At 37.8% G+C, this 17,485-nt stretch overlaps 2 protein-coding genes across 3 annotated transcripts in view; one reads left to right on the forward strand and one right to left on the reverse strand.

The window, feature by feature from the left end:
* Positions 1-2,811: 2,811 nt before the first annotated feature.
* Positions 2,812-10,693, reverse strand: slc2a11a (solute carrier family 2 member 11a). 2 transcript variants are annotated; one of them, XM_039796636.1, is made up of 12 exons: positions 10,408-10,693; positions 9,266-9,324; positions 8,437-8,597; positions 7,934-8,058; positions 7,716-7,845; positions 7,456-7,604; positions 6,562-6,749; positions 5,843-5,953; positions 5,281-5,382; positions 5,003-5,078; positions 4,486-4,613; positions 2,812-3,779 (listed from the first exon to the last, which is right to left on the reverse strand). In XM_039796636.1, the coding sequence occupies exons 2-12, from the start codon at positions 9,281-9,283 to the stop codon at positions 3,561-3,563; spliced, it is 1,407 nt and encodes a 468-aa protein (XP_039652570.1). In that variant the 5' UTR covers positions 9,284-9,324; positions 10,408-10,693; the 3' UTR covers positions 2,812-3,560. The 2 variants fall into 2 exon arrangements, with proteins under 2 accessions (XP_039652570.1, XP_039652568.1); XM_039796634.1 differs by having other exon boundaries at positions 9,266-9,364.
* Positions 10,694-12,644: 1,951 nt separating this feature from the next.
* Positions 12,645-17,485, forward strand: part of tgfa (transforming growth factor, alpha) — a 5,212-nt gene continuing 371 nt past the window's right edge. The window contains exons 1-5 of the mRNA XM_039796637.1: positions 12,645-12,984; positions 13,797-13,982; positions 14,209-14,394; positions 16,176-16,290; positions 17,381-17,485. The exon at positions 17,381-17,485 is cut by the window's right edge and continues 45 nt beyond it. Of these exons, the coding sequence (XP_039652571.1) occupies positions 12,942-12,984; positions 13,797-13,982; positions 14,209-14,394; positions 16,176-16,290; positions 17,381-17,485 (635 nt within the window). The 5' untranslated portion in view covers positions 12,645-12,941. The remainder of the gene's footprint in view (positions 12,985-13,796; positions 13,983-14,208; positions 14,395-16,175; positions 16,291-17,380) is intronic.

Consider the following 17,485-nt stretch of genomic DNA (forward strand, 5'->3'; position numbering starts at 1 on the left):
AACCACAGTGGAACACACAAAAGCTCTCCCAACATATTTATATAAAGTGATTCATCGGATTAAACAACTTATTTGTTACGACGTTGCTGGTGTTTATTGTTACTGTTTTAATTCTGTTCAATTGTTTTGTTGCTGTTTGTTATGTATGTGCTCCTTTAATTGTAAAGTCCATTGAGACCATGTCTAATGGTATTTTCACTAGTAACGATCCTCTTTAAACGTGGAAATTCATTTATTTTTTACCTTTGCACAGAGCCAGGTAGCTGTTTCCAGTCGTGCTCATAGTCGTCTCCTGGCTGTAGCTTTATATTAAACACACAGACATGAAAGTGGTATCAATCTTCTCATCTAACTCTCAGCAAGAAAGCGAATAGGTATACCAAATGGCTGAAAAAGCCCCTTGTTTCTGGTCTGTTGTATCATGTGAGACCAGATATACTTACATTTCTTTTTCAGTTTTCTAACCGTTCATACCAGTGACTGGTCAGAGAGGTTTAAAAACCAGAGATGTCAGCAAGTAAAAGTTGGGTGTTTGATATTAATTAACAACTATCTAACCCCACAGATGTCTGTTTAGATCATATAACTGTAATTACAATGTGTGTGTGTGTTTGTGCGTGTATTTCTCACCGGCCGTAAGTGACAGGACAACCCGGTCTGTGAACGGGCCCGGCCAAGGCTCCAAGACTTAACACAGCCATGATGACGGACCAAATGGGCTGGTTGGTGGAATCATCCACTGGAGCTCCATACCTCAACAACCATGTAATAAATAATCTATCACAGTGAAAAATAGATGTATTTTGCTGACTTTATCTCTCCTCATGCTACTGTTAGTCCTACACTCTGTTTTAAAGTGATGGTTCGGAGTAATTTACCCTAGGGTCCTTTGCACCATGACCTCGAGCCAAACACCCCCCCCAGAAGCTTTTTTCACCTGGGTCTAACATTGGGCGAGTTAGCGTAGAGTAGCGTAAGCCGCTGAGTAACTTAGCGCGGGGCTAATGGACCCACGTTTGTATCTCTTAAATGACCCCACTAATAATGCCCGAAATGATACCAAAGGTCTACACTAGTATATATATGTTATGCTCTCATAAAACGCGATGGATTGGAAAGTTTGTAAGTACACCAGAAGTTTACGCACTTGCCTGCTCTCTTCAGCTCTCTGTTGCTGCTGCTGCTACCTGCATTTAGGCGGGGCCGAAGGGCGTCTATAAATTACTACACACCGAAAGAGATACAACAAAAATATTTATTAATTTAATGATTAAATAAGGTAATGGTTCCAAACTTACCTCATTATTACTTGTCTCCTGCTAGTTATATTACAGCACTTTAAAAAATAAGTTAAATTAAAAAATATTTTTGTTGCATCTCTTTTCGGTGTTGTAATTTGTAGACGGCCCTAAGCACTCGTCTCACAGCAGCAACAACAACAGCAGAGAGCAGAAGCCAGCAGGCAAGTGTAATTTACATAAACTTCTGGTGTACTTACAAACTTTCCAATCCATCGTTTTATGAGTGCATAACCTATATATACTAGTGTAGACCTTTGGTATCATTTCGGGCATTATTAGTGGGGTCATTTAAGAGATACAAACGTGGGTCCATTAGCGCGCGCGGTAAGCTACTAGCGGCTAACGCTACTCTTATACCGCTAATCCCTCCAATGTTAGACCCAGATGAAAAAAGCTTCTGGGGGGGTGTTTGGCTCGAGGTCATGGTGCAAAGGACCCTAGGGTGAATTACTCCGAACCATCACTTTAACATTCAACATTACCCTGTAATTGTAACTTGAAAAATGTACGTCATAGTTTAACTTTAAAATTATAATTAAGTCTATCTATCAATCTATCTAATTAAAATACCATTTAAGTGAGAATACCTGCATCAAAATAATTGTAAGGTTTTCTTTATAGAAATAAGAAACTTAATTCTGGCACATTAAGGCATAATATTGACTGTGTTAAAGTATCCTACTCAGAATGGGAGCATGTGGCTTCTTCTGAAGACAAGAAAATAAGACCTGATCTTTCCATCTACACTGACTGTGTGCAGACACCACAGGGTATAATAAAGAAGGGAAACAAACTGTGTAAAGTGAGAGGGTTGTGTTCCAATTCACACAGCAAACCTTACGTTTTCATGCACTTCTAACTAAAACAAATCTTACCACTGCTGGAGAAGCGATGACAGAAACTTGTTTTACAGATTGCCCTCAATGGAAAACACTGACTAATGTATTACTTGTTATACACATCTTTCTCATTTTCTGTCGCTTTCTACTTCTGTTATAATTATAATAGTAATGTGTCTAGCCTTCTTAAGGGACAAAGTTGATGGTAGCAGAACAAAATAAGTATTTCACTTAATACAGGTTGTACCAGTTTGAGTTGTAGAACGTGGTTTGATCCATTTTGCAGTGATTCCATTGTGGGTTTGCTTCATTTTAAGATTATGTTTTGGGGCATTTTCAGTCTTTATTTGGATAGGACAGCAGAAGACATGAAAGGGGAGAGAGAGGGGGGAATGACATGCAGCAAAGGGCCACAGGTTGGAGTCAAACCCGGGCCCGCTGCGTCGAGGAGTAAGCCTCTATATATGGGCGCCAGCTCTACATGTTCATAAAACAGTAAATGCACATTTACAGTACACTACACTGACAAATTACAGTACGAATCAGCCCCCTAGTGTCATAAAAGCTTTCTTTTGACACTTGAAAATTTTTATTTGATGTGACTATATCACTGTATGTATAAAAGGCACCTTTTGATGGGCGCATTGAACAATTAAACATGAAAAGCGATGTTAATACAAGATACTTTTATTAGCTCAGATATGGATCATTAAAAAGAAAAATGTCAATATTCAAAATAAATAATTGCACATATTCCACTCATGTAAAAACTGTAAATCTCAGTCGTTACTAAACACATCAATATACCTTTCTTTCTGAAAGAGGTGTGCACGCTGATACATGCAGTTATATTTGATAAGGTGCAAATTAACTCATTGTTTCTATCTAAATACATTCTCTTTGATTTGGTCCACCACCTGCCTCTGACCTTTGACCTCCCAAATGAGAGGATCAAGTTAAAGGACATAGTTTGCCATATAGTCAATAATAACTTTGCTGACAACTTTATGCTTTGTCCCATTAAACAAGAAATAAATGTACAACATCTTAATAAAATGCATTACTGTTTATTTGCTAGGCTAAAATGTTTTACATTTTACCCCAAAACGCCTTCATGTGTTTTTAAAGGTAGCAGATGACTTATCTTCTGCCAATATACAGTAGGCCTAGATTTAATTATCTTTGTCTTGTGATCAGTGACACAAAGTTACAAAACGTAAGTGCGACGTGAAGATATTAAAGATAATTCCTTTAAATTCTCTCAATAGAAAACACACTCAAGATACAGGAGTAATAATAGATCCAAGTTGTTGTCTGTGATGTGAAAGTGAACATTCTCCCGTTCATGACGTCTCCCAGCTCAAGCAGATCAGGTCCTACAGTAGATATGACCGTGCGTGTTTCCGGAGAAAAAGTCTGTCTACAAGGCCGTGGAAAGACACACTTCACCCAGCTGATACTGAGCTTTAGTTTGCGACGCACACTTTGTGTCTTGGCCTTTGAAGTTGAGCTTGTGGAAATCACTTGTGATGGCTGACAGAGACTTCCCCTTGGTCTCAGGCAGGAACAGGCCGACATACAGCGCCGACAGCAGGCAGACCACTCCGAAAGGCACAAAGCAGTACTCTCTCAACTCGCTCTGTGAAAGAAAGGCAACAGGAATCTATCAGACTAATGTAAGAATACATTTAGTCAAATAAATGACTAAATGTCTAATTGTGTGCTTCACTCTATCCCTGCCAGCGTGTTTCCTCTGCTTGTATAAGTAGATGGGCAGAATTACAAAATGATTTATATTATTGCGGATGAATGAACTAAAACCGTAGCTTCAAATTCCATATATTAGAAAGATTAATAAGACCAGAGATGAAGCAATTAGCATTCTGACAGACAGTCCCTTTGTTCCTCAGTTTCACACTCTGAACTCTGGGAGGTGCTAAAAGGCACCCTGCCTTTTCCTATTTCTAGAGAGGTATAAAGAAGTCTTTTGTGTTGCATGTTAACCTGCCTGAGTCTCCTAATTAATTCTAGAAATCCAACCCCCCCTCCCCCTCCTTCTTCTTAAATCTATTTTAAAAAATACCATTACAATAAAACAATTTTTTCAGCATTTTTGCTTGTTATTAGATATAGTAGAGACAGAGACAGGAAACAGAGAGTCGGAGAGCAGTGTGCACAGGTAACCCTTCGCCAGAAAACCAGCCATAAACATAGTGCTTTAGTAACTTAATAATGTCGTAGGTGCATTTACACACTTTGTTTTAAATTGTTTACAATGTATTTATGCTTTTTCATTGTCACTGCACATCTGTTAAATGGACGGATGGATGTAGTGACAGACTGACCACTAGAAATGGAAAGATCATCCCAATGATGAAAAGGTTGAGCCACATCATGGAGCCAGCGATCATGGAGGCTGCTGGCCGAGCAGTCTGATTGAAGAGCTCTGTGGGCAGGACGACACTCACTCCAGCTGAGAAAAAAACAACAATGAAAACATATTGATCAGAGTTAGCTTCATCATCACATCCTTAAAAATAGAAGTACAAATATAAACACTAGCTACTTTAGCATGACCCGTACTGGATTTCTGATACTTGGTAACACATACTTAGCAATAAGTTGCTTCACACATTCATGAATTAATGATCAACATTTATTTCAGCTATATAACAAACTTATATGGTATTACTGAATAATAGCAAGTTAAAATATCACACATAGTAAAAACTGTATTTAACTGGTCCATCTTGAAGACTGTGTTTATTTAAATGTCTTTATTTGCATCTTGAGAAAATATTTTGTTTGTGTTTTTCACATAAAAACCCAAATATAGAAAGTCTCCAAAATGGACAAACTTACCTGGTCCCAGTCCAAAGCTGAGAATGTAGGTGAAGATGCAGGCCATGCTCAGGTACGGCATCCAGGAAACATAGTGCTGTTTGCATGTGTGGAGGGAAGTAAAATATACACCGTCAGCAACTCACAAGCTTTTGACTTGTGATACTCACATAACTCACATAATTATCACATTCATTGATTTTCGTTACCTTGAAAATTAAAGACTGATGACATCATTTGTCATTGTAAAAGTTAAACATGTAGGTTATTATGTGGGTTAATTATGTGATTTATAATACCTCAAACAACAGAGCAATTGTGAAGACAACAGCCCAGATGGTCATGAAGATGTACCCTCCCATCAGCATGAACCTCCGACCTTTGAGCTCAATCAGCAGATTCTGAAAATATGGACATCTGACTCTGTTTTTTTTTACATATTTTATTATAACAAATTAAATTGTTATGGTAAGGTACATGAAGTCCAGAGCAGCAAGCACTGAACAAAAACAAATCAGGAACTTTCTGTGGATGATTGAATAGATAATATTGATGTACGGCAAACATGCTCTGAATATGATCATCAATAATTCACAGATATCCCGAAACGTATCATTACCAGCACCTCTAAAGTTTTTTTAAGTTTAATCTGTACAAAACTGACTTGTAAGAAACTGGAGTCTCCGCTGGTTGCCTGGCAACCAGGACTTCAGTTAGGAAGTTACTGCAACCCAGCCAAGAAATAGTGGATATAGACTGTCAGTCCTTAGTCTGGGTCAAAGCTTTAAGAAGAATGCAAACCATAGTCTCTCTTTGCCTCTAGCCACTTACATAACATGTGCTTTAATGACGGATACTTACACATATTATAGAGGCTGTGAATTCACATGAACCAGTGCCAATTGTAATATATTGGATTTTATCATCAGATATTCCAGCTTCTCTGAATACATATGATGCATAGAAGTAAATCTGAAAGAAAGAAGGAGCACAAAACAATATTAGCGTGCTGCTGAGCATCATTACAAGTGCTTCAACTGTTATAAGCGGATTAAGCCAGGATTTTGTACAAAGAGTAACTATGTTAATACCCTGACCCCCTCCCTTAAACTGCCAAGCATGTATTTAAAAGTCTTGAAACACAGGAGAGTTTAGTCAGTATTTTCTGACGAAAAGGCAACTTGTTGCAACTTGTTGCAGTTCTTAAAAAAAACAGTAAAGACACGTTATTTACTCTAAATATACACAGAGCGAAAATTACAAAGAGAAGACAAAGCCTTTTAGTCAAAACAATAAGCTGTCTTCACACATTATTTAGTGCACATTACAGCAAGGGATATAGCTTCATCACCACTATACATTATTAATATGACCTGCAGGAACATAAAGAAACCCACACGTGACACGAACAGCTGATGAATCATCTCAAATTTCTAGTCAACCTTCTGACATTGCAGAGGCCAAAAGAACATCTGATACTGTTACTGTAGCTCGCTATCAGTAAAACTGATCCTCATGGATTATACAATAATATTTTCTATAGAGACACACAACGCACTATGCCATTCTTTTCTTCTTACCGAGTCATTACCACAGAGCTGCATGGCACTGCTGATGATCATGACAGAGATGAGCTGCCAGCGCACTGAGCGATCAGTAAAAAGCTCCCAGGGTCGACGGGGCCTCATGCCTTTGGTTTCAGCCTGTTCCTGCAGGATCTCATCGAGCTCACTGCTCTGGACCTCACAGCCTCGCAGCCGTCTCAAAGCTGAGCAAGAAAAATAACACAACTTAATTGACTTGTCATTTTCTATTATTCTCTGGCTATACCTTATTATTCTGTGTGTTTCTTATATATAAAAGATGTATGAATTTCATGTGCTGAGTTGACAGCAGTGGCGGAGGAGCACTTAGATCCTTAGTACCAATACAGCAATGTAAAAGTCCTGCATTTAAACTCCTACTTAAGAAAATTATTAGCAGCAAAATGCACTCAGTAGTTTAGATGATGGACTACCTCCAAAGGGTCACAGGATGAATCTGGGGGGTTGTGAGGTGAACAATGGGAGAGGAAATGAGAAAGGAATATTTTTTACTTTTCTCTAATGTATGCTCTTTTGTGAAATATTGGATGACAGCTATTTAAATGAAACATCTGATAAGTTTAGAGGGGAAATGTCCCTTTGTTAGTGCTTCTAAGAACTCATAGACATCTGCAACGTCACAAGGGGCCCCAACTACACAATTGTACTTTGTCCAAAGCCAAAAAAGTTGGGAACCTTTGGTTAAGTCTTGTATTTTATAGGCTTATCATATGTGTTATAAATTGTAAAATCTTAAAATCAAAAGTAACTATTAACTGCAGCTGTCAGATTGATGTAGTGGAATTAAAAAGTACACTATTTAACAAATGCATTAAGTGCAGTACTTAGTTACTTTCCACCACTGGTTGGTTGACAGATTACAGTACCCACCGTTAATACAAGCCTCCTTGTCCCCCCTGTCGATGAGCAGGTATCTGGGGCTCTCAGGGAACCACGGCAGGGTTAAGAGCTGCATGAGGCCAGGAATGGCATTACTGGCAAGAAGATACTGCCAACACGGCTCACTGCCCAGAATCTCTCTATAAATAAATAATCCTGAGTGTTAATGTGGATATCTATGAAATCTACAGCACATGTTTTAGTAAAGGATTAGCCTATTTTGACAAAAATGTGTCTAACAGTTTTCATACCTGAGTCCAACCACCTGTCCCAGCGCAACACCAAATGCTGCGAAAACAGCTGATGACGAGGAGAGAGCCCCTCTTAAGTGCTTTGGTGCACTTTCTCCAAAATACATAGGTTGCACATTCATGCTGATCCCTGCAAAACACACAATTAATTTATTATAATGGGAGTATAACAGGTATTTGAACGCAAACATAAACATTTACTGACATAAATGACATACCGGAATTTATTCCAACCAGGACACGGGAGATAATGATCATCTCAAAAGACTTGGCAGCTCTACTTGTCAGAGCTAAGAGTGCTCCAGCCATGAGGAAAATGTTGTTCAACAACAGGCATTTCTTCCTTGGGACGAGAAAAGTTAAAGATTAAAATAAATAGGTTGCTAACAGCCGCTGGCGGTCAACGAGAGTTTCAGTCTGAAGAAATACAGACTCGTAGACTCTAAGGGATCTTGTTCACAATAATAAAAGAAAAATAACACCAGCCTAATGCTTCAAAGTCAATTACAGTCAAAGATGCAGTATGTAAGCATGATTTATGCGTATGTGTTTCTTTGAGGATCAAAACATATGCATGTGATAGAGGAAAGCAAATAAACAATCATTATCAATTAATACATGTGCATGTACAGGTCAATCATACACATTTCATTTGGTAATCTTCTGTACTTGTGCATCAATACATTTACACACAGCAGCATGATGCAGCATCTTATATTACCTCCCGAAACGTATGGTCATAGGTCCCGCGATAAGAGCCCCCGCAAAGCCCCCCAACGAGAAGATGGAGACGATAATTGTCCAAACCAGAGTCACCTGGTAGTCCTCCAACTGGATGTCCCAGCGCTCCAAGAACGTCTCATTGATAAAAGTTTGAATAAACTGTCAGAAAAGACAAGACAGTCAACCATTAAAGTCTCACTGACTTAACCAACAAGAGCAGCGGTTAAAGCTGACACTTATTACCTCAGTTCATCCGTCTGTTTACATTTTAGCGGCAAGAAGATTAACTTGCAGGGTCACTTTGCAGCATCAACAAATCAATTTCACTTTTTTCCCCCAAAGGATCAGAATATAACATTTGCAGAATTGTTATGTATATAGTTTCTGCACTTTATTTGTGAGGGCCCAGCTTAATGAAACAAGAGGAAAGATCCTGCTTCCAGAATAAGTTCCTAATAAATAGGCTAATAAAACTGGATGTGTCACAGTGAGAAGGACTTATCACAGATACAAGTAGCATAATTGTTCTTTGTGCCAATGTATACTGTGATCCAAATGTGTAACAACGGTGATGCTGGCCTGCACAGCTCCAACAGGGAACAAACCCACTAACTAGACTTACAGATACGTATCATCAGTATCAATTTAACCACAGTGTTAATATACTTAACTTAACATTTTTACTCGCCCTGCAGTATCTTATCAGCTCTACAAATAAGTAAATGTACTATATTTGACTAAATCAACACTTGGTAACACTGAACTCTGCGTTTGCATGAACACACACACAACCAGTTGCAATTTGGCAATTAAATTGAAAGACTTACAATTGTGGGAGAATTCATTATGGCGAGGTTGTAGCCATATTGCAGAGTTCCTCCAATGGCTGCAGAAGTAACCATTAGCACCAATGTCAGAGAACTGCTCTGTTTATACAAACAAATAGCCTAAATGGATTAGATTATACACATTTATTTTATCAAGTAGTCCCATAATTTGCTAAAATCACACCATCTCCTCTATCAACTTCTTTCTTTGTTGTAATCTACAATCCATTTAACACAGCTGCACAACCTGCAGCTGGAGAGACAATATCAGATTTACACCTGCAATATATGACAATAGACACTTCCATAGATTGTCTGATATTTCTTCCCTGTCTGATATTTAGTCTGCACATTCTGTTGTTGGGCACAATTTTCTGCAGGGTCATTGGTGGTGGAACAAGTACTCAGATCATTTACTTAAGTAAAAATAGTAATACTACAGTGTAAAAATACAGTGTAAAAATACTCAGTTACAAGTAAAAGCCCTAAACTCAAAATCTTACTTAGTAAAAGTGCAACAGTATTAGCATTAATCATACTTTAAGATCCAAAAGTAAAGGAATATTATGCAGATTGGCCCTTTTATATTACTCGATTAGTGATGCATTAATGTGCATATAATGTTGCGCCTGTAGAGGTCGTTACTTTAGCCTATATGTTAAGGTAGTTTAAAAATATATAATAAATAATATGTTGATTAATATTTGTATTAATAATCTACATCTGCGAAGTAACAAGTAGGCTCTATAACTAAAGGTGTCAGATAAAAGTAGGGAAGTGAGAAGTACAAGATATCCTCTGAAATGCAGTGGAGTAGAAGTAGGTCTGTAAAGAAGCATACAATAGAAATAGTCGAGTAAAGTACAAGAAGGCCTACCTCAGAATTGTACTTAAGTGCAGTGCTTCAATAAATGTACTTAGTTACATTAATTTTGTTGTCACACAAAAAACATACAAAACACACAAAATACAAAACATCTTCAAACAGCACTGCACCCGACTCCACCTCGTAGGAACTACACAGCCACCAAGTAATTCAAATTTTCTGCAAGCATTTCATAATGCTACCCGAGTCTACAAATCAAACAAGAAGGGGATTCAATTTAATAGTTCTAATTGAAAAGTAGAATGTGGTAATTTACCTTCTGTGCACCAGCAGGCGACATCGTCAAAAGGTAAAAAAAAAAGAAAAGTGAATTGATGAAGCGAGATAACCAACCCAACAGCTCAGCCCACCTCCTATATAACGATCCTCTACAACCTTAGTTTTACAGTGTCTACATCACAAGCTCGAGCACGCACTTATGGCGTGTGTATGGTGGCCTTCGTATGGCTGCGTCAACCGGCTGATTGCACAATCAGCCGGTTGACGCACAAGTGGCCAATCTGAGCTGATGTCTTACTGCACTCTTCAAATGCCACAACAATGATTTACATACTGGAGAGAAAAGTTAACGGCATCGAAAGTTTTCGGTGAGTAATTAAAAACAACAACGCATGCGCATAAGGTTAGTGAGGTTTTCAATATATAAGTACCGTTATAAACTTGTATTATTTCAAAAATAATACACGTTTTGTATTACTTGTATTATTTCAAAATAATACAAGTTTAGAGTGGTACTTTTCTATTTTTGTTTTCTGATTTAGTGCATGTATGATCTCTATTAAAATAAATAAATAAAGCACCATAGTTATAGTAGCTTGAACCCCCCAGCAAAAAAACTGGTTCCCCCAAGTTTTCTGAGCATCCTTTTCTGGTAACTTGTTTAAACACAAATGTATTTAGGAATATGCACAATATAAAACAAAAAAGTAAAGATTTCAATGCAGGAGCTGCCTTTATTAACATTGAACTTCCTTAACAAATTTGCAGATTATCAAATTACCGAAACCCACTGACATGCATTGAACCTGAAGATGTTGGGACAACTTGTGTCTATTTGGGGGTTTAAGAGAGGATTTGGACTAAACTGTACTGCTGTGTCCTAATTATTTTGTATTTGTTGATATATTCTCTTCTTCTGAAAAAGTATTTTGTAACATAATCTAGTCTATTCGAAAATTAGATCATTATTCAGACTAAAGGAAACGTGTGCGCTTATGTCCAGCAGATGGAGCTGGTTTGAAATGTTGCTCACTCTTGTTCTTTGTTTGCTGTTTGTGTATCTCACCATCAGAAGTTCAATCCACAAAGCAAGTTATTAAACTGCCAAACAAAAGTTGTAGTTAGTGTAATAGTATAATGAATGAAATTGATCCATTAAAAAAAAGGATGCTTTAGGGCTCAGCCAGCAGTTTCAGTTTCAGTTGCAGACGAGAAAAATAAGTTTACTTGCAGCATCACATAATTGTCAGCTGTTGTTAAAAAGGAAGAGAAGAAGTAAGGAGAATGTTTTTGCTCCTCTCCTCTCCAACAGCAGTGGAGCTAACAAGGCCACATGTAAAAGAGGGAAAGGAGACACATATTGGGACTATTAGGGTGAAGATTATTTTGGGCTAATAAGACGATCTACCTCTGTTATTGAAAGCAAGTGTTAGAAGAAACACGCTGAGCACAGTTGTGCTTCCCAGTCACTTTGGAAACAGTTTGTCTGGAGCATTTCTCTGCTGCATTTTCCTGAAAAGTCTGGCAGCTTTCATGAACCTAACCTTAATGGCAGTATTGACGAAAGGTCAGAGAATCACCTAAAACATAGGAATTATGTGTTGGAGTTATGAATTTCCACACCAAATTTTCATGGGAATCTGGCAAGTAGTTGTCAAACTATCTCGCTCTGGACCAAAAACAGTTGGACAGATGAATAAACAGATGGACTAGCAAAGCTAGGCCTCGCAGCTTCAAAGGAAGAAAATAAACAAAATCAAACTTAATTTTAAAACCCCAGTCAAATGTATTTATAGCCTAAAATCACAGTTTAGCCTCAAAGGGTTTTACCATCTGTAAAACGTACAAAACTCTGTCACAGTGTCGTATATAAAATAGGAAAAATAGCAAATAATAATAACAATTTTCAAACAATTACACTTTATCCAACATTACTTTTACTTGACATTGTTAGTTGTTTCAAGGAGACGTGGCTACTGCACATTTGCTACAATGTTATTTTATTTTAAATACATTTTATTTAAAATAATTCAGTGTGTTGCATTAGGCTATGTCATGCAAATGGCTAAACAAATAGAAAAGGTTATGGAGCTGGGCACATACTCTCTTTCAGACTGAATGACCCATAAATGAAATTGATGATGACTTATTTCAATAATCAGATACAGGCTAAGACACACCTCATGAATACAATACAAATCAAAGAAGTGTCATGATGAGGTCATAATGAGATGACGGCCCCCCCCCCCTCCCTCTCTGTCTCTAATTGGCTAGCCTCTGACAGGATTACACGAGTTTCCTCAATTGAACACAGCGAAGTTAGACGCTTGGACATCCTGCTGCAGACTCTCGTGCTTTTGGCTGAAAAGAAGAAACTCGACCACAGTTACTTTTCTACCCCAGTCGATCAAATGTGACAGGTCTGCGCTGTGATCACAGGATTACGTGTTTTCTGTGCTGTTGGTCGCTGCTGCTGCTGCTGCAACACTAAAGACTAATGTGTGCACACGCCCGCACTTCAGAGAAGCTGCCCGTGAACTCAGCCTACTTTAGTTTAGACCACAAGTCGTCATGATGACTCGGATTTTCTGGGATACAATTTTTCTCATCAGCGGTGAGTGTCTAATTGATGTTGTTTATGTGTTTATGTCTCATTTTATATAGCCTATGTGAAACGTGTCCATATATTTAGTGATTAATGATTGCAGTTCCTCAGTATTGTCACCTATTTGATTATATAATTTAATATTAATTCACTGGATCACTTAGCTAATGACTTGCAATGCCAATCAGTACAACACTCCTATTCAAATCTGAAGTGTTTTATCTATGGTAATCCATAATTATTGTTTAAGGTGTATTAACCTTACTGTGCTTGATGGTGTTTTGTTTATCCTTTATGGTGTCACTGATTCTTAATAGTTGGCCTTTAGTTATCAATATATTGAAACTAAAGGGTTATTTTTGATGGATTTTTGTGTTATACATTTTATTGTGAGAAAAAAAGATCATATTTTTTATTTATTTTTACAACAAACCATCCTTCTTGTTTTTTATTGGTGGTTTCAGTCAGTAGTTGTGATTGCGGGCCTTCACAAGACCTGCTGAATATGTATTTATAGTGCTTTGGTCTCATCCTTTTAGTGGGCGCTTGACCCTGTTACTATTGTTGGGTACCAGTTACTCAATGAAGCATCGATATCACATTGAAGACAAAGCTGTATAGGTGCAGATTACTGGGACTAACCCTCAGGTTGTTCAATCACAATACAGTAATATATTTATTTATATATTTATCTATAGGTACATTTAGTATGTCTGTGGTACTCAATGGTGAGCTTACAGTGATTTTTTTTTTTTACTATATTCCTGCAGGGATTTGTTGTTATTTCTATATATAACTGCTGTTTCTTTTCCTCTTTGCAGGTTCCCTCTTTACGATTGGAGCAGGACCGAGCAATTTGACAATTATTGAAGCCAGCGTATCCAACGACACAAACTTCACTGCTGCTCCGATCGCCTCAACAAGCAGCTCTGCAACAATCAGCAGCAGAAGCACAACTACCACAACTATTGCACCTACTACAGCAACAAACATCCCTCCAGTTAAAAGTAAGTCTCAGCACAGTTGTCATATTTCTAAATACAAGTAAAGGTTCAAGCTCATTGTCAAGCCATCTCCAGAAAAAGAAAAATCTGTATTTCACATTCCCAAATGTTCTCAAGACCTTGATCCACACTTATATGTTACTACAGGTATTTATTTTTATTTCTATATTTTTCTTTCTTCACATTATGACCACATCATATGTTAACAGTTGCTTTTTCCTCTCTGCAGGTTCCCTCTTTACATTTGGAGCAGAACCGAGCAATTCGACAATTATTGAAGCCAGCATTTCCATCGCTACAAACTTCACCGTTGCTCCAAACACCTCAACAAGCAGCTCTGCAGCAACCAGCAGCAGAAGCAAAACTACCACAACTATTGTACCTACTACAGCAATTAACATCCCTCCAGTTAAAAGTAAGTCTAAATACAATCATGTTATCAAGATGCTGGGGAAAGCTTGGCTCAGATTGGTCAAGCCATCTCCAGTAAAATGTATTTCAGATAAAACGTGTCCTCATTGCAGCCCTTGATCCACTCTCACTGCAGCGTTGCCTCCACAGCAGGAGTTCACAACACTGTAAAGCTTCCCATTGAGCTGCAGTGCATCAACACATGCAGACAGTGTGGCGCTCGCTGATAATTGATCCTCTTAGTGTGAGTGAGGGCAACAATTGTGGTAAATTAAAGATTATGAGCAGAATATATGAACAGTATATTCAGCAGTATCACAAAAGCTGCACCTACAGTATTGAAGTATGATCTGAAAAGCACCTAAAGGCTGGTTTCTGTCTCTATGTTCCTTGTGTTAGACTGCCAAAATCACATGGAACGGGAGAGGGGTTGGTAGGCAGATGCCTCAGGGACAACAGAGGGCTTTCACGGAGTCTGAAAGGAGACAATACATGTAGGCTGCAATCCAAAAGCCCATTTACCGTTGGAATGGAGTGTGTGACGAACGCTGTAATGCAGCTATCTGTCTGCATGCTCATCCTCCTTCCCACCCTGAATGCAACACTGTGTATCTGTTTTGGCTGCTCGGGGAACACTGACTTTTGTTTGAGTCAGTTATGTAGGAATTTGTCTGACTGTACAGCTTACGTGGAAGAAATGTCCTGTTTTGTCTGGGTGTTCATTAAATTGGATATTTTTGTCCTTTTGTTTTGTCAGAGTGAAAACTGTGATAGTTGCTTGAAGAAAAAAACAAAAAAACAAAAAAAAACTGTATTTAAGGCTTTAATTTCCACTGACGGGATGTGCCTGCAAGGATGTGCTGTCTCTTGAGTCCCACTGTGAGTTGATGGACAGAGGTTTTTGTTTGCAGCGTCTCACCAGGACCTTTCTTGACTGTAATTGTCCCTCCCAGGTACAGTGAGAGATGTAAGCCACCACAAATCCACATGCAACTGGTAACAAAAGGCTTCAGTCTACCGTTGGTGGCGTGGGTGTCAGCTTTAGGATTTAGTACATGCTGTTGTTTCAGGTCTCTGTAGGCTTAGGTTATTTTTAGATTTATGATATTCACCTGTGTCATGTTGTGTATTTTACGGCGGCCCTGAAGTGCAAATCACAACAGCAAATAGAGAAACGCAACAGCAAATTATAAAACACAACGGAAAATAGGAAAACACTTCAACAAATCATAAAACATAACGGCATTAACTTCTACCAGAAAAGGTAGGGCCTATCTAGCAGAGGACGGTAGGTCTGTATTTTAACAGGAAGGAGAGGTGAAAAACACGGAAAAGTGCCTACTTAAACAGGCGGACCGTCTGTTAAAAGACAGACGGTCCATCTGTCTAATCAGGAGGGTCTGTCCTCTGCTAGATAGGCCCTTCCTTAGAAGTTAAGGCCGTTGTGTTTTATGATTTGTTGAAGTGTTTTCCTATTTGCTGTTGTGTTTTATGATTTGCTGTTGCGTTTTTCTATTTGCTGTTGTGATTTGCACTTCATGGCCACCGTAGTATTTGGACTAAGTGCACTTGAATTATATTTTATTTTATAATTTAGGATAGAATTCATGCACTGAAGGAAGTGATGGTTCTTAAAGTGTTCCAGTTGTAGTTAACAACCGTACTGCCATTTCATGCCACCCCACCTAAATATTAGTAGATGGTTTCGATGGGAAATATTAGTGATTCATGGTCATTCAAAAATGTAAGTATGTCTCAACAATATCTTCTCTTACAACCTCACAGAGTTTGTGGCAGCGGCTGTTCGGTCTCATTTTGATGACTGTCCAGACTCCCACCGCCATTTCTGCTTCCACGGCACATGCCGCTTCCTGATCTTAGAAGAGACGCCTGCGTGTGTGTAAGTTATTACTGTCTTAAATCTAAAATGCCAACATTGTTGAGTTGACTGTTGTTCACTAGACGTTAGAGCTGAGTTTTAACAACGCAGCTTTATATGTTTCACCCACTTCTACATTTTTTTTTTTTTTTTTTTTTTTTTTTTTTTAAATAGCTTTGGTAATTTTGGTATGTTAGCAATTTAAAGCACTTTGGCCTTTATTGTGGACTGGGCTTTGCTGAGCAGTGAGGTCTGTCATTACGTTGGAGCAGAATGCTGCCATCCTTCAAAAGAGACATAAAATAAAATCTTAAGATCTAAAGCTATTTACCAGTGCAAGAAGGCTGGAATCGGGTTGACTGTGATCTCTGTATTTCTGGAGAAGCAGCAGATAACAATGGAAACCACCTTTTCACAAAAGATAGATAGATAGATAGATAGATAGATAGATAGATAGATAGATAGATAGATAGATAGATAGATAGATAGATAAAATAATTTATACAGAAATCATGCATTGTATTACTTCACTTCTGTGTTTTAATAGGTTCAAAAGACTCAATACCTTTTGAATAATTTTAATATATTTAGTCAGTAGAACCAGGTAACTGTAAAAAAAAAGTGACAGATTAAGATCATAAATAAATATAATACATATCTAGACATTAATGGGCCAAGTTAATTTGTAGTGTCTCTGAATGAAACAGTTTCCCTTGGTTTTTCACTGGACTATATATGTGTGGATTGTTTGTTTGTTTATTTATTTATTTATTTATTTTGAATCTACTGGAAAAGTGAAATTGTGAATTGCAGTAGTTGTATTATTTCTCAGGTACATGCTATCAAGACTGATATTAAAAAGAATAGTAAAAAATCTCATGTATTTACATTAGATTTTTACAAAAAACTAGAAGTGTTGGGACTAATACTGTGATATATATATATATATATATATATATATATATATATATATATATATATATATATATATATATATATATATATATATATATATATATATATATATATATATATATATATATATATATATATATATATATATATATATATATTGCATATCCAATTAGATTTCCCATCCTTGTTGTCGCAGGTGTCATCCAGGCTTCATTGGGATGCGGTGTGAGCATGCAGACCTGCTTGCTGTAGTGGCAACTAATCACAGACAACAGACCGTCGCCACAGTGCTGGTGTTGTG

This window comes from Perca fluviatilis, chromosome 4 (assembly GCF_010015445.1).
Source record: "Perca fluviatilis chromosome 4, GENO_Pfluv_1.0, whole genome shotgun sequence".
NCBI lineage: Eukaryota > Metazoa > Chordata > Actinopteri > Perciformes > Percidae > Perca > Perca fluviatilis.